The following is a 24,349-nucleotide window of genomic DNA, read 5'->3' as shown; positions in this document are numbered from 1 at the left end:
GCAGAAAGTTTTCCCAAGCGAAATTTTGTTGGTAAAACTCTGTTTTCTAATCTTTCCAACCATATGAACGAGTTGAAAAAATAAACTCTTCTATCCCACCTTTTGCAAGGTATATCTGCTATCTGACTGGACTATTATGGCCACAAGGTATGATGGGGTAAGAGCCAGTGATAGGCATTTGGCACAGTGAGCCTGTAAGTATCCATTGTGTTCGAAAGACTCCTTGATAATCAAGTGCTGTTTGTCACAGTGCTATGATGATCAAGGACATTCTACAAAAGTTAACAGAGATGTACATTCTACTGGACAACCCCAGAGTAAGCGAGCACGTTTCTAGTTGGTATATATTCAAGCTAGTAGTTGTTTAATTTTATTAGGAATGTGTGTCATTTAATGTCAGATGAATGAGATGCCAAAACCAATGTTACCGGATTTTCCTGAAGTCTTCCTTGTTCAGTCTTACAATCATATGAAATGAGAGCACCTAAGTTCACTTTCACTTCTGTTATAGTTAGTGAGCAGTGGTGAGCTACAAAAATAAAAACTGATGCTTACTGTCTTATTTAAGTTACCTCAGTCCCATATTAAGCTAAAGAAAATAATTTCCTCCACTTAATAGACAAGAAAGTACTTTATAAATTGAGTATGAGTACAGAAGACAAAAATTTGGCTGCTAGTCACATGCTAAACGAACACAAAGTGTGGCTATTTTCTGACTCTATGATGTCTGTAAGCAAGAGGGGAAGAAAATTCAAAGATGATACTATTATGATGATGAAATAATGTATTCATTAAATGTGTACTTATCATGCATGCAGTTTTCACTGCAGATAAGTTATTATGACACTACTCTGATTTCCCGTCCACTATGAGTTTGCTTGAGTCACCTCAGTTATGTGCTCTTGTAATCTGGTCACGAGTTACCAGCACCCCCTTCCCAAACAGTTGCTAAGATCACCAGTAACAAGCAAGCTTCATGCGAAATGCTGACTGAAGCTTCTGCCAGATATTATGTTCAACACTGTCTCCTTGAGTAGCAGCTCCTTTGCTGTTTTCCCACTGTACCTCTCCCGCATGATTTAATTTTGAACAACAAAGGACTTGCATTCAATGGAATAATAGTAGCTCAACACAATATCCGGTCTGGAGTGCCACAGGGTGTTGTTTGCAAGTCTGCCTGATAAATATCGATGGATATCTCACTTCAATGTTCCGGTAGGTATTCCAATACACAGCCCTGTGTCACCCTAGAAGTATAGCAATGCCACTAATCCATGGCTGCAGGTTCACAAGCATAAACAGTTTTGCATTACCTGCAACAGAAACAATTCTTTATTCCTCTTTCTACAGCTGCTATAATACCATTTAAAAAATTATTTTTGTGATGAGATTTTGCGCACTACTGAATTTTGAGTGTGTTTTGTGCCAGAAGTGATCTAGGGATTACATTTTATTTCCCTGAGACAATTAACACTGAATACTGCATTTTCCACTAACAGCAGTGTACAACCTACACCAGGCAGTTACAGGTCAAGTGCTTGCCCACGGGCAGCCAGGGGAGAGGTAGGGAAGGGTATACAAACAGCTCACTTGAAGGCAGTCAGGGATTCGGGTTGTTGCCAACATGATCATATGACTTGGCACTTGCAAACACTCATGCTCACGAAGAACAGTTTGAACAGCCTGACCTATACAGTTTTCTCAGACACATTCCAATGTTTTCAGTAGTTTCAAGTGTATACGAGAGAGTTCATAGCTGCACCATAAGTAAAAACTGAAGCCTCAAGACCATTGTATGTACATACTACAACTACTGGTAGTGGTAGTTTCATTACCTTGGCTGTAGAATAGTGCCACGTATCTATCAATACAGTCATACATTACCATCTGTTACCCAGATAATAAAATGAACTGTGTTAGTTCCACACAATTCTACTTATTATATTATGAACAGTGTTCTAAAGATTTCTAATGCTAAAGTAACTATGTTCATTACTTTCACCTTCTCACATTTCCACTTTGCTGTCTCTAATACCAGAGACTGCCATTTTCTATCTAATTTCATAAAACCTAACCAAAAAGCAACTACCTCAAGCAATACTTAACAAACAAGCGAGCTAGATTATTTGATATAACTACAATTAAATTTTTAATTCATACTATAAGCTTAATTAGTTACAAACCAGGTCACCTCTGGAGCGATCTACAGCTTTTAATCTCTGTGCAAATACTTTCCCAATGCTATATTGCAAGAGATGTGCAAGAGCATTTGTTGTTTGAATGGGCAGAAGGAGATACATAAGATTGAAGGAGATGGAGGAACATCTTTAAGAAAGTGTGTCAAGCACTTGTGCAATACTCATTATAATAATTTGTAAGCGTATTGTTATGTTGGAGAGAAACTTCTGTATTGAAGAAAGTCTCCATAAAAAATAATAATTTATCTCTCTGATTCCTGACAATACCCCAATTTTTTAACCAATAATATGAATCTTGCCATTAACTGTTACATCCAAATGACAAAGGATCATTATTATGAGTGAAACATCTTTAGATATTGCAAAAGTTACCACACCTCCTGCAGGAAGAATTGTCAATCATCATTTCTTCTTAGGTTCTGTAAGAATTCAAGGAATTACTCATGAAAAATGTAACAAACTGAATGAATTCTATATAAATCTGCTGAGACATTTTATTTGCTGTTTCCTAGTTAAAGAATTTTATGAATTATTAACATAGAGAGAGGAAATAATTGTAGTCTTACATGTTCAACCAGCCTGATTTGACTCTTGCAGAATATACAGGATCTGCAACGACTTTATAAATCAACCAAGTTCAAGTTTTTCCAAGGCAAATACTATTTAGCCAAGAAAACTTGGGAAACAAGTCAAAGTAAACCAATAAAAACTTTGCCAGCTTACATCTCACTCCTTTTATATTAATTTATGGGCACTATTGATGCTCCATGAACATGAACACTAGACTGAGAAATTTATAACATTAAGTTACAGCATCATGCCCAAATAAAACGTCATCTTTTCTGTATTGTTGCTGGGGCACTGCATCTTTTTGGCATAATTACAAGACAAGTCTTGTCTAAGTGGATTGATGGGCAGAACTTAAGGATGAAAGTCACTTTCACATTATGTGTCGCTACCAAATAAACTAGCTTGATGAAAGTTGGACCACAGAAAGAACTGCTATAGCGTAGCACAGAAGGTAACAGAATGAAACATGCAATGAGATGAACAGGAATGACGCTTTTATTCAAAGACAATAATTATCCTGAAGTCATTGTGATTTATGATGGTTGTCTGGACATTACAAAGGGCTGGACATACTTCTTAATGGAGTGTACCTCACTAAAGCCCAGATTTCTAAGTAAAACACATCATTTTTTTCCACACATTGAGGAATAAGCAGAAAGGCTATACTTCATAAGACACACTTAGATAAGCAGTTTTAACTATGTCTGTCTGGGCTTTTTCTGCTTATTTTGCAAGTAAATGTTTCTGCTTATTTGTTTTATCATTTTTAATAAAAAGAGCATATTTCACTGAAAACTGTGATTTTTAAAATGCTTATATGACTCCTAGCAATCATTTATCAATCAGTTATTATCTTTTTTAACGGTTTATAAAAATTAACTTCGGTCAAATATGTAAGGAAGAAATTCTCAGGTACAGCTAGGATGATGTGAAATAACACTGCAAGGAGAAAAACATGCTGCAATTAGGTAGATGAGTCATCACTTCATCAGTCAGTTACTGTATTGACATGATGAGAATGGCACATGTGGTGAATCCCTGAGTTCCAAGCTGCAGTGTCTCATGCAACACTCATTGGTTTCAGTGTGCACGATTGCTTGCTGTTATAAGTAGGGAATGCCATTCACAAAAACCTTTCAATCAGCATTCTTACGCAAATATGTAAACACGTCTGGAAGAAATATTTTCAGTGACGACAACAGTGTCCTAATATGTTTTCTGCAGGAAAAGAGTGTATCTAGAAAGAACAAATATGACATTGTGCAGCAAATTAATATCAGGTGACCTGAGGGGAGGGTTAAGAATAAATCTAAGTTAAACCAGCAACTGATCAAAAACAATGTTGGTGAACAATCGAGTTATAGTGACATATTTTTCAAAGACTTGGGCTTAGCATTAGTGGGTTCCGACATTCAGTTGTGGAAACCGAATAATGTGAAACTTCATGTATTTTTCTAAAAATACATAAATAGGAGAGTATCAGACAAATTTACATAGTGCAAAAACTATACAGCACAATGTTTTAAAGAAGTGATTTGTAATATTCAAAATATGCTAAATCACAAAAACACACTGACGAAACCACAGATGCATTGGGACAGTTCATGCATAGTGCTGTAGTTGGTGCTATGAAAACAGGGAGCAGGTCACTTCTTAATATACAAATTCTCAACCAAGTAAATCACCCTACTGTTGCCAGATTTTTCAATGACATGATGTGATAGTGTACTGTTATTTGTCAGTGATGTTGCTCTGTATATCATTAAAGTGGGAACCAGATTAAAAATTCTTTACCCTAAATTAGTTCACCTGATGTGCCTTGCTTACAGTTTACATTGTATTGCTGAAATCATCAGAAGCCAGTATAATGATGTGGATCTTCTAGTTTCTAGTGTGAAGGCAGTGTTTGTCACGTCACCAATTAGAATTCAAAAATTTTGTGACCTCCTTGCAAATTTGGCTGTACCTCCTCGGCCAGTTTTAACTCAGTGAGGAACATGGTTACATGTTGTGTCTTATAAAATGCAACACTTCAGTGAAGCGAAAAGTGTATTGAATTTCCTAAATGTGGAAGGTACAGTCAGTTCTGCCACAGTCCAAGAATGTTTTACTAAAAACGGCATCCTAGAAAAGACACAGTGCATTCATAATCGTTTCTCCAAAATACCTCATATTTTAAGCAGTTGGAAGCCCAAAATAATTCCTTGGAACATTCACTTTTTCTGATAGACAAATGCTGCCAGAAACAACTGGAGTTGCAAAACTTGTGTTTGTGAAACTGAATCAGGCGCTAAGGGAAAAAATACATCTGGTTACAAAACATTGAGTCAAATTTTTAAAATCCTTTCTGGTGAAGAAACAAATATTGAAGAGGAATTTGCCAAAGAAGAGCTGTGGTACGTTTCACATGTATCTGAGACATCATACGATGCTGAAAGAAGATTTTCACTGTACAAATCATTCTTCACCAATAGATGCAGGATGGCACTGCATGCTCTGCAACATGCTCCTATGCTGGGCACAAAGCTGGGAGGGAATTCTTGTGGTAGGAAAGTTGACAATTGCTGGATGGTCATTGGTGCATGTGGACATGCTGCAATATGTATGCCAAACACATTCTACAAGTGCTCCATGGGATTTAAGTCGGGGGGGAACAGGCAGTCCAGTCCATTCACCGAATATCCTCTCTTCCACCTGCACAGTTCGATGTGGTCGCACATTGTCATTGATAAAAATGGAAGTCCGGATGAAATGTAGCCTGGAAAGATGCATGTGGGGAAGGTATACAGTGTCACAATAACACAGCTCTGTAGGTGTACCACGTTCAAAGATTTGAACATCAGTATGCTTGTGGAACCTTATGTCTCCCCATACTGTAACACCTGGACCACCAAAATGATCATGTTTGACAGTTTTCCTGGGTGCATTACGTATTCTCAACTCTTGTCATATGAGGGCATGTAATGCACCCAGGAACACTGTCGAGCATGATTGTTGTGGTGGTCCAGATGTTATGGTGTGGTGGAGGGAAATGTTACACGAGTGTACTGACCTCCATATCTTTGAACATGGTATACTCACCAGTAAACTTCATTGTGACACTGTACTTCTTCCCCATGTACTTCTTTTCATAGGTGCATTCATCTATGACTTCATTTTTATGGATGACAATGAGCTATCACATCAAACTGTGCAGGTGGAAGCAGCTCTAGGAATGAGAGGATATTCGTGGCAAATGTACTGGCCTGGCCTCCCTCCTCCTGAACTTAAATAACATTGAGCAAAAGTGGGATGATGCATTGCATCATGTCCACTGGCATCAATAACCATCCAGCAGTTGTCAACCATGCTGGTGGAGGAATGGTACACTCTACACAGTACATAACTCGCATTGACTTCAGCGTAATTATTCTCTTGAATAAAATTGTCATTTCTGTTCGTCTCATTAGGTACTATCCAATGTCAGTTCTTTCTATGTACAGCCCAAGCTTCATCAAGCTATGTTACTTGGCAGTGATACGGCATGTGAAAGTTACTTTTCTCCTTAAATTTTGCACACCACTGTAGATTAGAAAAGAAAATAATCAAAGCATAGAATTAAAAGAGGAATGAGAACAATGCTTTAACAAATGGCACCTCCACCTTCAAAGAAATCTTTGGGCCTGTTATCACATATGAATGTTCACTTCAAAACGGGGAAAAAAATTATTTAGAGTTTGTGTATTTTACCTTCCACAAAATTAATAGCTTTTAGACAACTCCATACAAATAGTAACCATGTTTCCAATAAGCCATGGATAACTCTTATCCCAACTGAAATGACACAATATCACAAACATACTGATGCATATTCTATATACACAATTAACAAATTATGAGCATGGTACAAAAAGACTCTTCAAACATATGATACCATGATTTTGAGTTTGCGGTCTAACAGTAAAATAATATGTAATGGTCCTCCCCAGGCCTCAAAACTTAGCTTTCTCTTCACCACAGATTACATTAATGATATTACACAGTAGACCAATTTCTGCGGAATCTGTTAAACAGATATCACCTGACTGTCATTATGAGGAAATTAACTATTAGCATCTGAAATTAACTATTAGCATCTGAAATTAAGTTCTCATTGGACATTAGCAAATTATGTACATAGTAATTAAGCAACATAAACTGGCAACAGTACAAGTCCCTAGCAATATGCTGTCCCCATTTTACTTTGAGGACAATGGAGACCCTTTGTGACACAAACACCATTACACAGTGGAAATAGCTGGAAACCACAATCATCCATCACCATCACCCTTCAACTCACAACTAAGAGAAAATGATCCAGTATGAACACAAGGCAGTATTCCAAGAAGTGTGGCTCAACATCACTGAGGCCCAATGATCTTGAGAATCAAGCAAGTACTCTCATAACCAAGAAGTCTTTATCAAGCCAATCAAACCACACTGATTCATTTCAGAACTAATGGTGTGGTGCATTTGTCACCTGTAGGGCGCTGTAGATGAACGAAGTGCATATGATCTACCAGCAAATCCCTGAATGAGAGGGAGGTGGAAAATAATGAGGGTGATATATTTGGGATCCAATTCATTTCCATGCAAATATTATCTCTATGAGAATAGCACAATTTCTGTTGGCAAGTGTGACCTATTTATTGTCCACCCCACCCCCCAAAAATGATTTATGACACACTTTTACCAATAAGTACAAATAACCTTTTTCCACGCTTCAAACTGCAAATGGCAGTTTTCTCATACCAAATTAACCTTTGTGCTCGTGACATAGACACTTTTGTACCCCATATTAAGTTGGCATTTCCATATGGTATGCAGGCAGACTTTTGTTGTATGGCATTGAACTGAAATTCATGAAATTTCCTTGACTGATCAACAAGGAAACAATAATTACAAATTTACAAAATGGCTCTGAGTACTATGCGACTTAACTGCTGAGGTCATCAGACCCCTAGAACTTAGAACTACTTAAACCTAACTAACCTAAGGACAACACACATTTCCATGGCCGAAGCAGGATTCGAACCTGCGACCGTAGCGGTCGCGCGGTTCCAGACTGTAGCGCCTAGAACCGCTCAGCCTCTTCAGCCAGCTATCAAATTTACATTTCAACATCAAGCCTTTCATTATATTTAATAAGTTGCATTCAAAGTTCACAGTTAAAGAGTTGATTTTGCTAACGAATAGCTCAATTATGAATTAAAATAAAAAATAAAAAACTGATGAGTCCTGCAGAGCTGCCACCTTGTAGGAGAAGAAATTAAGATTCATTAACATAACCATAGAGTATTAGCAGTGTGATCTTTAACTATGTCTTTTTCAAACTGTTAGCTGCAAAATAGGACTTTTAAGGATTCAGTTTCTGTAACCAAAGGTTTCAGAGCATTTATCTTTATGTCTTATGCTGTACAACAGCACATAGATCAAGGGAAGATGACTTCTGGTAAGAGAGAATATACTGCTCACTACATTTATATGTAGTACTTACCAAATTAAAACAAAACAAACTCAAGACATATAAAGGCAGTAACAAAATCAGCAACAAAGTACCAAGTCTTCCTCCAAATTCCATAGGATATTTATTCAGATACTTTTTTTCATTATCTTTCACGTTCTCGGTAGCAAGTGTAGAATCTGTAAGAGAATCACATATAGTGTTAATAGATGTTCACTTCTGGGTGGCAGCCCACACAATAACCTTTAGAGTAACAAAAACAGATTTCATGTATTTAATACATACTCTGTAAAACAGTCACTTGATGGGTAAGAAGGAATAACTGATTTACTTGATATCAATGAAAAATAATCTGAGATCAAAAAGTAAGTTGAATGGTACAATATATATGTAATGCAACTTAAGTAGTGAGGCAAAATTACACCATGGACTAAACCAGTCATGTACTGTAAATAACTTAAGTCAAATCACTTTGTTAATTTTTAAGTGCTCATGTCACATGAAGTCCTGTTCATTGTGTTCACCACACAAAAACATTTTTATTAAAACTGTGTATCACATTTTGTTCGAAATCAGAGATTTTTTTTCCAGCAATGTATGCAATGTAAAAATTTTCTAGACACATTAAAATTGTTTTCTTGAACCCACATCTGTAAACTTTAAAGACTTTGCACATGAAAGCACATTTCTAGGTTCACATGTCCATATATCACAGCTTTAACCTGCCTGGAAAGTTCACACACATGTCACACATTGAAAAGAATCTACAACTCTGACTATGAGCTGTGTACAAGCTCTGCATTGGAAAATGAAATTCTGAACAGTAACAAATTGTAATACTGATTTACTAGCTTGAAATTGAAGTAAAATACATGCCTGAAATGCTACACAATCTAATGAATATTTCCTGAATTTTGGGTTCACTACTATGATTCTCATACGAAGCCTGAGAACATAATACAACAACACAGTAAACTGTGATACGCATATTTGCCTGGATTCATGGAAAGTTTTAAAATATTTTCAGAAACAGTTACCAGTGCTGATGTATGGATTTGTAAGATCGTCACTGTCTTCCTTCCAAGGATTGGGCTATTGCCTGTTCCAAACTCACAAATAAAATAATTTCATCTTTTCTGTGGGCTTCCAATATTTCTTTTCCCATTCGGCTTCTATGCCATCATTTTACAGATTTTCATGGTGGTCTCTTTTTGCACTTTTATGGTCCAGAATTCTTCTAATTGTACCACGGACAAGTTGGAAGTTGTGCATCTTATTTTTAATATCAGACTGAAAATGAAAACTTACAACACAGCCTAAATAAGAGATCCAAGGGACTTGGCCTACAACTGAAATATCTAAAACAATTTTTGATCTAAGTGAATATTTTCCTAAGAATGCTATTATTTTTGTTGTATTACTAGAAAAAGATTCCTTGCATATTTTGTTCAGATTGTATACTGATCTCTGGTGGTAATCATCATTTTTTTGAAGAATAACAAAATCACCTGCAAACAGAAGCACAGTGCTGTATTCTTGAGTCTCTATCCTAACTATCCTAATTTCTTTGTTTACATTTCCATTAACAAAAAATCTCCTTCTCCCTTGATTTTTTCCATTTCCCTATGGGGTTGGCATTGTTATAAAGGTTTTGGCCATTTTAATGCCCTTCCAGACACATTATCCACACATGAACGACCGGATCTAAACCCATTTTGTTCCTAAGAAATGATAGCTTCTACAATATTTTTATGTAATTATTGATAATCTTTTGTTGTGACTCGCTGATCTTTCAAAGTGCAGCCGCGCAGATACGCGCATCCTCTACATGCAGCGTTGTCTGCCAGCCATACAGCAGCCGCGCCACCTAAGCAGCCAGGCAGCCAGCGGCCGCTAGACTTGGACTGAGTGCTGATTTAACTGTGACAGTGTACACACGTCTTACATTGTTTACTTGATCCATGACTTAGATGTATTGTGTCGTCCTAGAAATATATTAGTTCAACTTGACATTATAACAATTGGCGACGAGGTAGCGAATTTTATTTTTTCATCGTTGACCCACAGGCTACTTTAGAGCAACTATTGCAAGGTCTCATTGAACAGCAAATGCTTCTCACATCTGTGATTCGTGATTTCGTCGCGGCTTCCAATGCGGGGCGTCTCTCGTCGTCGTCTTTACCTCCTTCTCCTCCTTATGACGAGACAGCAGAAGAATGGTCTGATTACGAAAAATGTCTTCGACAGCACTTCTTGGCATTTCATGTCGTGGACGACCAAACATGTAAGTCTCTGTTCCTTTCATGGATTTCACCTCAAATGTATCGGTTGCTGTCGCAATAGGCTCCTTTGAAAGATCCTGCGTCTTTGTCCTTTGCTGAAATGTGCTCACTTCTGTCCATATATTTTCAAAAGCATACACATGTGGTAGCCTCTCATGTTGCCTCCTATCGTTGTCAAAAACAACCAAATCAATCCTATCGCGCTTGGGCTGCTGAACTCAGTCAAAAGTGTCAATTTGTTACTGACGTTCACAAAGAATCCTACGCCGATTCCATGGTACGGGATGCTATTATCCGGTCGGCACCCGACAAAGAAGTTAGGCAACGTGCCCTTCCGTTGGCAAATCCAACACTAGACGAAGCTTTGGCCATTATTTATGCTCTTCATAAGTTTCGTGTTTTTCTCTATGGATCCAAATTTCATCTTGTTACGGACCACAAACCACTTGTTTCCTTGTTTCATCCATCAACGTCACTTCCCAACAAGGCTGCGTTGGGCTCTTTACGTTTCAATTATGAGATTCATTTCCGGCCAACAGCTCAACATGCGAATGCTGATGCACTGTCTCGCCTTCCCATGGGTCCTGATGTGGCAGCCGAGCAGCGGGTTGTGTGGACGGGTTCCCCGTCACCGGGGACCGGTTGGCGGCTGCTACGGGTTCTGATCCTACCCTCTCCCGTGTTTTACTCTGTATTCAGAAGGGTTGGCCAGATCGTCCGTCCGCTAAGACTTCTGATCCGTAGCAGAACTACACCGTTTTGCGTTACCGCCTCACACCTAGGGACGATGCTATCCTCCTTTCCACTGACAATGCTTCGCCACGTTTTGTGGTACCTGCGTCTTTGCGTGCTTCAGTCTTGCGCCTCCTTCACCAAGGGCACTGGGGTGTCTCTCACACAAAATCTCTGGCGCGCCATCATGTGTACTGGCCCGGCAACGACTCTGAAATCGCACACATGGTCCCTGCTTGCGGCCCTTCTGCGTCACAGGCCGCCGCCCCGAAGTCATCTTTGTCACCATGGCCTTTGCTGAGAAGCCCTGGGAGCGTATTCATGCTGACTTCGCGGGACCTTTTTGAGGTACTTATTGGCTCCTCGTTATTGACGCCTACTCTAACTTTCCTTTCATTGTCCGTTGCACGACGCCTACCATCGCGTCAACCACCAATGCTCTAGCTCGCATTTTCTCTTTGGAAGGCCTTCCCTCTACTCTTGTTACTGATAATGGTCCGCAATCTGCCTCTTCCGATTTTGCGGATTTTTGTGCCCATCATGGCACCATGCATCTCACGGCCCCTCCGTTCCATCCACAGTCAAACGGTGAGAATGAACGACTGGTCCGCACATTTAAGGCTCAGATGAGGAAGTCCTGACTTCTTCTGCTGCTGATGATGCGCTTCTTCACTTTCTGGCTTCTTACCGTTTCACCCCCATGGGGGACCACAGCCCGGCTGAGCTCTTACATGGCCGACAGCCCCACACGCTACTTCATCTTCTGCGGCCTTCCACTTCACGGCCGCGGATGCCTTCGCTTGGCCGGTTCACCGCCGGCGACCTTGTATGGGTACGGGGCTATGGCAAGCGGCCAAAATGGAGTCCTGGCCACATCTTACGACATCGTGGCCGACGCCTGTATGAAATCCAGACGGACACAGGTGTTGCAGTGCGGCATTCAGATCAGCTTCGACCTCGTGTGCCGGCAACGCCTGTTCCGAATGCCGCTACACCACCTCCGGCTCTACCTATCTTGGAATCTGTCATTATTCACAACGCAGCCCTCTCACCATCATGTCGGTGCCAGCACAAGAACTGATGCCACCAGGAGACGTGCCCATGCAGGAACCAGATGACCATCATCTGTCGGAGCAACTCTACTCGCCTCCTCCTACGGACGCCGACACATCGCCCATGTCTCCTGTTATAACAACCGGACTTGCCACAACGGGTAGATTGGGGCACGGGGCCCCAGCAGATTCGACCCCCATGTCTCCAGTCATCTCAACCCATTATCATTGGGGGCACTTCAGTCCGTACGGGAAGCCTCCTCCTCGAGACTTTACGGTCAGTCAAACACCACCTATGGACGTTAGCAATCTACAGGCCACCTCTATCAAGACCAGTGCAAAAAATTCAAAGGGAGGAAAAGTGTTGTGACTCGCCAATCTTTCAAAGTGCTGCCACGCAGTTACGCGCGTCCTCTACATGCGGCGCTGTCTGCCAGGCGTACAGCAGCCGCGCCACCTAAGCGGGCAGGCGGCCAGCGGCCGCTAGACTTGGACTGAGTGCTGATTTGACTGTGACAGTGTACACACATCTTACTTTGTTTACTTGATCCGCGACTTACATGTATTGTGTCGTCCTAGAAATATATTTGTTCAACTTGACGTTATAACATCTTTGAATATACTTTGTAAGCCAGTTTCTAAGAGACTGATGTCATGACAGTTTTAATAGTCATCGGATTTCAATTTCTGGAAGAGAGAGATTACTTCTGCCATATATCAATGGCCTGGGATCTTGCAAATCCTCCAGGATTCACCTACTAACACTGAAAGACGTTTAGCTAATGATACGCCTCTATGTTCAAGTACTTTGGCATTTATTTCATGCATTACGGAGGCTTTCCTGTTTTCCATACATTTCAAAGCTTCTTGTAGTTCCTCCATAGTAATTGGATTTATCGTATCATTCCTTCAGTGTAATTTTCAGTCCTATGGGGACCCCGTAATACCATGTAATGATTTATCCATTGTTCATTAGGCACAATTTTCAGTGCAATGCCTCTTCCTTCTTGGTTCAAAGCTTTCATGACTTTGAATGGGCATTGATGTGTACCGTGTAAGTTGTGTTCTGTCATTTATGAATGTGCCCCATGATTGTTCGTGTGCTATGCACACTATTTGCTTTCTAGTATTCATTTTTATTTTGTATGTTTCTCAAGAAGAGTAAATGAGAAAAAAATAACACTACTGCAGATTAAGTTCCTTATGAGACATAAAGAAAAAGAATAAATAAACCGCACCAAATGATACACAATACTGCTGGGGTAAAATAGATATATTTCCATTAATGTTTAATGTCCCACGGTAAGGGAAAAGAAAATTTCAGTCTTGTTAAAGGAAATTGTAGAAAACATAAGGACTCTAAAAACAGTTAACGCATAACTTTCTTCAAGTCACAAGACTGAAAAAACTATGCAAAGTAAATATAATTTGTCAGTTTAAACAGTCAATGGCGAAGTAAACGTCTTCACGTTTCAACAGTTCACAGGTTGTAGTTCTCTGAAAAAGACCATCGCACTGAGTGGGAATACTAGTGCAAAATATTATTTGTCCAGAGATAACAATGGGGTTACCATCAAAGCACAACATTAATTCCACTAAAGACTACAGGTGAAAGTATGACACTCAAGAGTGTGCGCAAAAGTACAGCAGTCATCTACCATCTTAATTATAATTTACGGTACGTAAGACAAACAACTTCTTGCCACCTGATACCACTGTTGCCTAATGCACTTCTCGTCCAGTCCAGCACAAAATGGAGTACAAGGTTTAGCACTGATTGTCATAAAGCATACATATTGTATACAGTCTTAAGAGCAACCACTACTTGCTGGTGAAAGTAACGTCATTTTTGCACCAACACAGACTGCACAACCCGTAACCACGCATTTAAGACAGGTGCTTGTGGAAACCTGCTACCAGGACTGGAATATTGTTCTGACACAGTATGGTGGAAGAACTCGTGCCACCACAATGGTAAGTGGAATTATCACTTGCCACAGCCCACTGCTGAGGCACCTTGATCATCTAAGTGACCAGAAATGGTGCTTTGCCATGGCAAAACAGGGCCAAGAAACTCACTCAGAGCATCCTGCCTTCATCTGCTGCTGAGACCAAGACGTACTCCACACCAGTCAATGATACCCAAGAGGTGAGGGGGGGAGGGGGGGGGGTTCAATCAGCTTCATTATTTTTAGCTGCCTCACCTGCTAACAGCTGTCCAGAGCTCAGTGTGCCTTAGCACACCACTGAATGTTTCAGCTTCTGCACCGCCGCTCTTGGAACTACCTGGTACATTCATTTAGCAGTGTAATGTGGCAATGTTTCTTCCGATATCTTGTGTGGCATTATTTGTTTGGCACAACTTGCTTCAGTTCGGACCAATCATAGAGTCAGTGCCATTTATTGTACACTATTTGTTCATTGTATAAAATTAGTTTACAGTTCCAGTGACGGACTGACAAAGAGAGTCAGTCTAGTAATTCATCATCACAAACCTTTAAAAGTAACTGGGAATCACACTTCATTTCTGAAGAGAAGGATGATGAGACTTAATCTATACTATGCAGTCCCATAATCGACACACAGCACAAATTTGCTACAGAACTGTTATAAAACATGAACAAGGAATTTGAAAATTTAACTCATGGTGAAAGGGCAACAAAATAAAACTATTAACAAATGATTCGTAAGGGATTCATGGTTATGCATATCAAGGAGCTCTTTGTGCTACATTCGCAGGCATGATGAAATTGGTGGTACAAGTAGTTCTGAAGCACACAAATTATTACGACTTCAGTTTCAACAGCTTTTCATGAAACTGAATAAAGATCACGGAGACATTATGTAGTACTGTTTAAGATATTGGTTACACCAGGAAGCGTGCCAGGAATGGTTTTTCAATTTAAGATCCACTATTTTTGAAGTTCTGAAAAAAGAACAGTTAAAGTAGGAACCAAAATTACAAGATCTGGAATGGGTTGCAGACCTCATTTCAAATGGACTTGACTGCATACTGCCCTTAGTAGCGCAATATAAGATGAGAAGGAACTTGTTTCTCATATAATGGGAAAGGGGATGTATTTAAAAAGAAAATCACATTGTGGAAAAGACTACTTCTGACAAAAACCACTATTGTTACTGAAAGCCCACAGGTGTTAAAGAAAATGTGAATTATGACAAATTACAAGGACAGATTTAAAACTTTTCAGGACACCACCAGTCTGTCTCACATCTGTTTTTGGGACTGTTTGTCATTCCTGTTGAAAATGCCCCTGTGCATTTGCAAGTGAAATTGATCATTCTGCAATGTAATTCAAGTTTAAAAGATTTTTTTTTTCATTAAAATTGTACAGGTGTTCTACAAAGTTTTCTTCAAGAAGAATTTCCACATCTATATAATTAGGTTGTAAACATGACATAAATGTTTTGAGCAAAATGTGTGTGTGAAAGGCTTTTTTCAATTACGAGATTAAATAAGTCACGATTACATGACAACTTGAGTGAAGAAAATCTGCGAAACTGTCTATGACTTCCATATGTAGACAGTTTGTAGCAGATAAAATTTTATTGTCCCTTCATTGAATCAAAAGTAATTAAATAATACTGAAAATTTCTTTTTTGTGATCTGTGTTGTCAAGAAATAAGAAATTTGAAACCATGCTGTGTCAGGGTGTACACAAAGACAAGGGAAAAAAAAGTTCCCCAAATTTTTCCCAGGCTTCCTGGTTAAAAAACACACTTTCTCCCAGGCAAAAATACACTTCTTCCATGTTCAGTGACAGTATACTCCCTCCTAATTTTAAAACTTATCAATCCTTTGAATGGTTAAGGTTTTATATACCAGCGTAGAACCTCCTGCCACTTTAGGAAACGAACCCCAGAAAAAAAGGCATTTTGGAAAGATCTTTGATTTGCGGCAACATGTACGCTGCATATTTTTGTATTACGAATGTGTAGTCGAATTCCATCAAAAACAGAATTTTAGTTTCCAAAGCATTGAAATCGAAATCACAGTGTGCTTTTGTAAGCCAATCATAGCTCATGTCACGTGATCTCACCAGTCAATGATAGCAGATAATCATCCTGTTTACATGGGGCTTCCAAAACCGGATTTTGTAAACCAATCTCCCAATACCGCTTCTGGGCAGTCATGCAAACACTTCAAAATTGATTATGGAAATCTGCTTCTGGTTGCCAGTTTTCCAATTCCACAATCAATTTTCGCTCCCATGTAAATGCAGCCAGTATTGAAACGGGCTTAGGCTGTCAGGTTTCTTCTTGTTTTTAAAAACTTTGGCTAATACTGACAGAGTGGCTTTTTGTACAGTGAAGGATAAGTAGAAATATTAGACTGAAGCTATTTACCCCTTGTCTAACTGAAGACGAGTAACGACTGTGCTGACTAAATCATAAACTACTGCTGTTTTCCAGGTGCTGTAGTCAACTGGTCTAGCAAATGTGCTTCAGACCTTAACATGCACACACAACAGTGAAAAACAATTTTGTCTTTCGGAAGATGTGTCGCATGTAAATGTAGTGAAGCAGAGCATAGGACATGTGATGATGTCAGCATATAGCAACATCATTGTTAAGTAGCTCGAACACACAAATAGGAAAAGTTAATGGTTTAAATTAATGTACATAGTGCAGCTACAAGAAAAAATTAAGCTTTCACTTATAATATTTGTCTCTTTTGCATGTTTTACACTTCGATACATCACATAAATGTGACAGTAAAATTTTAAGTAATGACATAAATGTCTGGTCTTCTGGGCCCAAAATTCTGCTAAATGGCTGGCCCTCAGAGTGTTAAGCTATAAATGAGAATCAAACGCTCTGTGATTTAAGAAATTCAAAGCATGTTCGCACATGTAACATAACTCTTACTGCGTAAAATAAAATGTACTTTGAAAGTAACACTTTTCACACCACAAATCACAATATTTTCCCACAACTTATTAGAATTCGTTTCAGCAATTGTCAGAGAGACCCAGAGAATGGACATCAGAGGATACTCCAAGAGCATCAGAATTTTGTAAACCATACTAAATTGCATAATTCGACTTAAAGAGCGCATTCTTATGTCCAGATTCATCAAGAGGTAGGCCCCAAGCTGATATTAAACTTTCCAGTGTGGTTTTCGGGATGCAGTATTATATTCTCATGTTTAGTTCTTTATTATGGCATAATGCCATACGTCCCAAAAGATAACAACGCGCACTTGAAATTCCGCCGACAGTTGACACTAGACAATAGTGTTTCAAATAAATCGACTGCCTCTGCAGAAAAGATTAATTAAAGCCAAATCTTTTTAGCAATTCGGCAAAAATAACTTCGTTGTTCTGCAAAGCAATTAATGCCAGGCTGCCAAAAACCTGGAAATGAAATAAAATCAGAAAACAGAAACTAATAATTATGTGAATGTATTTTAATTCACTTTATAGCTCCCGGCCACTAAAATCTGTTTTGTTTTCATTTGACTTGAGAGCTGTAAATCAAAAATAAATAGCAAAATCACTAAATGTAAACACAATTCACATGGAGACTACCCCTCATTCCACTACAACTAAGACTGCTCTGCGAATGCACGAATCTGGCAGCTTGGCCGGATGGCATCTGTCTGCTTGTTGCTACTGCTGATACAGTTCGTGTGTAGTTACCTTGGATACAGCTAAAAGTTGCACTTCAAGTAGCCAGAAGCAGGAGAAGGTACTTGTCATATGCGACTCAACTGTGCATGCGCATAAGCCCGCTGGCAACTGCTTAAACAAACCTAATGAAAGCCCACTGGAAACAGTTTGTTGTTATGAAGTATTGCATAGTCTTCATCCTAAAGCCTGTGACACATTTTGCACTGTTTTGTTGCTGTAAAAAGTAACTTAAGTCCCCCCCCCCGCTTTATGTTTATTTCTGCAGTATTATACTGCAGTAGCGGACTGACTAAGGTAAAATTCTTTGTTGGAGTATCAGTTCTTAGCAAACAAAACTACAAAAATTTAACTGAAAACTAAAAACAACAAGAAATTCCTGGAATTCTAAAAAATTCCTGGGTTTCTCACAGTTGTCTCCCGGTTGAAAATATTACCGGGTTTTTCCCGGATTTCCTGGAGCGTATACAACATGCGTGTGCGAGCTATTCACTGTTCCTTATGCGGCTGCATTAACATCTAAGGCAGCACATTCGCAGTTTCCGAATCTTCCCATTTAGACAACATGGCAGGGTGGTGAGAGAAGCTTGCAGTTGGGTGAGAGAGATATGCAGGCATGCAAGAGCTCTGTACATGTGTAAAGTTCTTGGCTGTCTCTTTGTTAGCACCATTCAAATGGCCATCTTCCATAACTAGCTGTGAAATTTCATTACGTACACAAGGCCTGTTCAAAAAATTCCTGAATTTTGTCCATAAAAGTTTTCTAAGCTTACCTTTTACTTATTGTGCCTGGTCTCCTTCAAAATACTCTCCTCTACAATTGATACTCTGCTCCTAATGCGATTTCCACTCCCAGAAAGAGTCTTAGCACGGTGCTTGCTGTATTGCACGACACACCATCTGCGAATCCTCTTTTATCTCATCTATAGTTGTAAACCTTTGTCCTCTCAATGGTGTTGTCAATGTTGGAAATAAAAAAATTACAAAGATAAAAAAATAACAAAAATAAAAAACAAAAATAAAGTCCACAGAGGCCAGGCCTGGAGAGTACAGAGGATGAGGCAGCACAGTGATTTTGTTTTTTGTTCAATAGTCACACACCAACAGGGATGAATGTGTGGGTGTGTCATTGTGATGCAAGAGCCATGAATTGTCTCACCACCTTTGTGAAGATTGAACCTTGGCCTCAACATCATAACTATAGAACCACGTCCCATCACCAGTTATGATTCTCTTACGGAACATCTCGTTCCCATTTGGGCAATCCAAAGGCTCTTCACAGATTGTGAGGTAAAGGTTTTTCTGGTCTTGACTCATGAGGCATGGGATGAACTTGGTGGCAACACGATGTATTCCAATATGTTGCGTCAGAATTTCATCACACGATCCACGTTCTTCTGCAATCTCTCGGACAGTCAGTCTTCAACAGGCATGCACAATTTCACTGACGTTACTGACATGAGCATCGTCAGTAGACATCAAAGGGTGTCCTGAATGAGGGTCATCTTTAACTTCTGTCCGCCCATTTTTAAACCATGTGAAACATTTGTAACACCAAGTACAGAATATTTTCAAAGCATATTTTCAATAAGTTACCAGCAACCATTAAGAGTTTAGTTTCAGACAAGGCACAATTTAAACACAATTTAAAAGAATTTTTGGTGCCCAACTCCTCCTATTCCATCCATGAGTTTCTCAACAAGTGCAGTAGACCATTTTAATGAAAATTTATTATACTTTAATTTTTGACAATACTTGGTGGTAACAGCCAAGTAACTACCTACTGTGTGAATTATGGATGTATGGAAAGCAGATGTAAGTCTTAAGCCTGTAAATAGTGGAAGTTTAATTTTAAATCTTGTACATAATCTGACTGTTCTTAACTGAGGATCACTGAAAAATTTATTTCAGTTTTTGACAATACTTGGTTGTAATAGTCAAGAAACTAGCAAATGTCTGAATGATGGATTTAATGAAAGCAGATGTAAGTATTAAACCTGTAAATATTAGAAGTTTAAATTTAATTCATGTACATAATTTTACAGTTTATTGACTGAGGATCATTGAAATTAATGAAACTCAAGTTTTTCTAATTACAGTTTTGTAATGCGTTTATCTGACATGTTCCACACCCAGGAGGATTCCCTCTTTTATGGATCTATGGAATGAATAATTAATCTAATCTAATCTAATCTTAAGCACTTATCACCATAGGCTTCCTGCATCATGTGGTGTGTCTTTGTAACAGTTTTCTGAGTTTCACGCAAAATTTAATGCAGCCACTATGCTCCTCTAGCTCTGCCATCTCAAAATTTGCAAACTGTACAACACAACATTCTATTCAATACAGCAATGAACAATAACTAACGGACATACAACACTGAAACTTCTGGTAGTTACATATTTAACACAGGCATGTGCAGGGATACCAACCACATTTTGCTTCAACTCATCATTGGCAAGAAATTACAAATGTTCTGAAATTTTTTGAACAGACCTCGTACATGTAATAAAACAGAGATAAAGTTCTGTGCTTCTGCTGCAGTTAATACTTACCTCTACATAACTACTACGCAATTCTCATCGAACCACCTTCAAGCTGTTTCTTTACCATTATAGTGTCTAATACCGCTTGGGAACTAACTCTTAAATCTGATTTTTCTTATTTTATTATGATGATCATTTCTATTTATGAAGGTGAGTGTAAACAAAATATTTTTGCATTTGGAGGTGAAAGTTGGTGATTAGAATTTCTCGACAACATACCGAAAAAAAAAAAGATAAAAGAAAAAGAAAGAAAACTTTGATGTAAGGACTGCCAGCCCAACTTGTGTATCATATCCATGACACACACTCCCCTATTTCACGATAATACAAAACAAGATGCCCTTCTTTGAACTATTTCAGGGTGCTCCATCAATCATATCACATGTGAGTCACATACTACACAGCAGTGGTCCAGAAGAGGTCAGACAAGTGTCCTGCAGGTAGTCTCTCTACAAAACTTGTTGCACTTTCTACAGGGTGTTTCAAAAATGACCGGTATATTTGAAACGGCAATAAAAACTAAACGAGCAGCGATAGAAATACACCGTTTGTTGCAATATGCTTGGGACAACAGTACATTTTCAGGAAGACAAACTTTCGAAATTACAGTAGTTGCAATTTTCAACAACAGATGGCGCTGCGGTCTGGGAAACTCTATAGTACGATATTTTCCACATATCCACCATGCATAGCAATAATATGGCGTAGTCTCTGAATGAAATTACCCGAAACCTTTGACAACGTATCTGGCGGAATGGCTTCACATGCAGATGAGATGTACTGCTTCAGCTGTTCAATTGTTTCTGGATTCTGGCGGTACACCTGGTCTTTCAAGTGTCCCCACAGAAAGAAGTCACAGGGGTTCATGTCTGGCGAATAGGGAGGCCAATCCACGCCGCCTCCTGTATGTTTCGGATAGCCCAAAGCAATCACACGATCATCGAAATATTCATTCAGGAAATTAAAGACGTCGGCCATGCGGTGTGGCCAGGCACCATCTTGCACAAACCACGAGGTGTTCGCAGTGTCGTCTAAGGCAGTTTGTACCGCCACAAATTCACGAAGAATGTCCAGATAGCGTGATGCAGTAATCGTTTCGGATCTGCAAAATGGGCCAATGATTCCTTTGGAAGAAATGGTGGCCCAGACCAGTACTTTTTGAGGATGCAGGGACGATGGGACTGCAACATGGGGCTTTTTGGTTCCCCATATGCTCCAGTTCTGTTTATTGACGAAGCCGTCCAGGTAAAAATAAGCTTCGTCAGTAAACCAAATGCTGCCCACATGCATATCGCCGTCATCAATCCTGTGCACTATATCGTTAGTGAATGTCTCTCGTGCAGCAATGGTAGCGGCGCTGAGGGGTTGCCGCGTTTGAATTTTGTATGGATAGAGGTGTAAACTCTGGCACATGAGACGATACGTGGACGTTGGCGTCATTTGGACCGCAGCTGCAACATGGCGAACGGAAACCCGAGGCTGCTGTTGGATCACCTGCTGCACTAGCTGCGCGTTGCCCTCTGTGGTTGCCGTACGCGGTCGCCCTACCTTTCCAGCACGTTCATCCGTCACGTTCCCAGTCCGTTGAAATTTTTCAAACAGATCCTTTATTGTATCGCTTTTTGATCCTTTGGTTACATTAAACCTCCGTTGAAAACTTTGTCTTGTTGCAACAACACTGTGTTCAAGCCGGTGGAATTCCAACACCAGAAAAATCCACTGTTCTAAGGAATAAACCATGTTGTCTACAGCACACTTGCACGTTGTGAACAGCACACGCTTACAGCAGAAAGACGACGTACAGAATGGCGCACCCACAGACTGCGTTGTCTTCTATATCTTTCACATCACTTGCAGCACCATCTGTTGTTGAAAATTGTAACTACTGTAATTTCGAAAGTTTGTCCGCCTGAAAATGTACTGTTGTCCCAAGCATATTGCAACAAATGGTGTATTTCTATCGCTGCTCGTTTAGTTTTTATTGCCGTTTCAAATATACCGGTCATTTTTGAAACACCCTGTAAGTGTTCTACTAATAAAACATGTGAGGTTTCTTTTATTTAAATAATTTGTAATTGTAGTCCTTAAGTATTAGTTGTTTACTAGTTATTTCTGTACATGCATTAAACTGCACTACTTACATTACTGAATAATTATTTGTTATGACTACTAGCGTAGAACTTGGTTTTTGATATTTGACTGTCTCCATATAATGTGATTAAGTTTAACCAAAATTGATAACTCAGTGAGAGACGACAAACAGTTTACTACCAGATGGTGGAGACAGTGGAACTCCTGTACAATCACACAAAAAATAACAGGCAAATATGATTCAAACAGTTCCTATTTTCAACGGACCACTACCAACTGAATGCATTTGGTAAGTAAACAAATTTTCAGACTCAGTCCTCATTCTTTTGTGCCAAATATAGTACACAACATTTTATGATGGAGCACACAAATGTGTCTGTAGTAAACTGCTTGTTTTCACTGCCACTGAAATGATCAATCTTGATTCAACTTGTCACAGTGTAAAGACACAGCTCCAGATTGAAAAATAGATACACAAAACTATGATATGACAAATAGTTCCTTTACCCAGTCATTTCTTTTGTATCAAGGTACACCAAACATATAACAATGAGTTTGAGACCCATATTTCACATCCCTTGCTACACCAGCCAAAATAGCCAGATAGTCCTGGTCCCAGGTCCACATTTCCTCAAATTTTTAAATGTTCACTCAAATGATAACCAGGGGAATACTTTTTATATTAGACTTGAATATCTCAGTTCTGTCACCGGTACACCTTACTTCTTATAAAAGACCATTGTTATATATAGTTTTCTGAATAATACTAACAAATAATTTTTGGTGACACATGATGACCAGGAACTCAACATCAGGGTATTAAGAAAAAGGCAGGCACGCAGAGGCACACGTGAGGACAAAAGACAGACAGACACACACACACACACACACACACACACACACACACACACACACACACACACACACAGCAAATGGAGGGGCGGGGGGTTTCCTACAGAACCAGAAAATAAAATCCATTCTCTAAATACAATAAAATCGTTTTGTTAACAGAGTTTCAAAATTTACATCACTATCATCTCGTTATTGGCTAATACTTTTGACAGATCTCCAATTAAATTTACAGCTGCCCTCATCATAATATATAGCTGCACTAACCCAAATGTGACATTCTATAACACATACTATGTAACTAACACAATCTTAGGGCAGCTTCTCACTGTTTTACAACAGCCTTATACCACAGGGCAATGTGCCATGTGAAGAGGAGTGAAAGTGATAGTTTTACACATTCTGGCAACAAACCAAGGAATGTCACAGCCGTTTAATTAGTTATGCAGACTGCAGATTGCTGTAGCTCACTTCTAGTCACTGTTCCTCCCAGTAACCCAATCATACATTTCAAACACTGGGTTAACAGCAAATGGGAGATAAGTGTATATGCACAACAAGTCAATTTGGTATGCTATAAGCTTGCTCATTTCTGTGTATTTCAATATGCTCTAGTACCTAAATGTACGAACCTTTCAATGCTTTTGTGAGAAAAGAAGGGCTTCCTGATTTGTTTGGGTCACTTAATGTACTGGGTACATCTATTTAATCACTATAACCCAGAGTTGTATGCAAGATACATAAAGTTTCTGAATAGCCTTAATGTATGCATTAGCAGTGTTCTTCACATTTACATCGTCACTGGTGAAGTTTCGAAGTGCACGCAATTGCATATCTTGGGGAAAATTTATTTTGCATGCATATTTATTAAAATTTAAATGTATATTTTCCTTTTTTT

At 39.2% G+C, this 24,349-nt stretch overlaps 1 protein-coding gene across 1 annotated transcript in view; it reads right to left on the bottom strand.

Moving 5' to 3' along the window:
• LOC126471301 (uncharacterized) overlaps nt 1–24,349 on the bottom strand; it is a 196,945-nt gene that overhangs the window by 32,014 nt on the left and 140,582 nt on the right. The window contains exon 12 of the mRNA XM_050099421.1: nt 8,284–8,429. Coding sequence (XP_049955378.1) covers nt 8,284–8,429 — 146 coding nt within the window. The remainder of the gene's footprint in view (nt 1–8,283; nt 8,430–24,349) is intronic.

Source organism: Schistocerca serialis, chromosome 3, assembly GCF_023864345.2.
Source record: "Schistocerca serialis cubense isolate TAMUIC-IGC-003099 chromosome 3, iqSchSeri2.2, whole genome shotgun sequence".
In the NCBI taxonomy this organism is placed as follows: Eukaryota; Metazoa; Arthropoda; class Insecta; order Orthoptera; family Acrididae; genus Schistocerca; species Schistocerca serialis.
The sequence above is the reverse complement of the archived record's forward strand: the minus strand, read 5'-3'. Positions and strand labels throughout refer to the sequence as shown.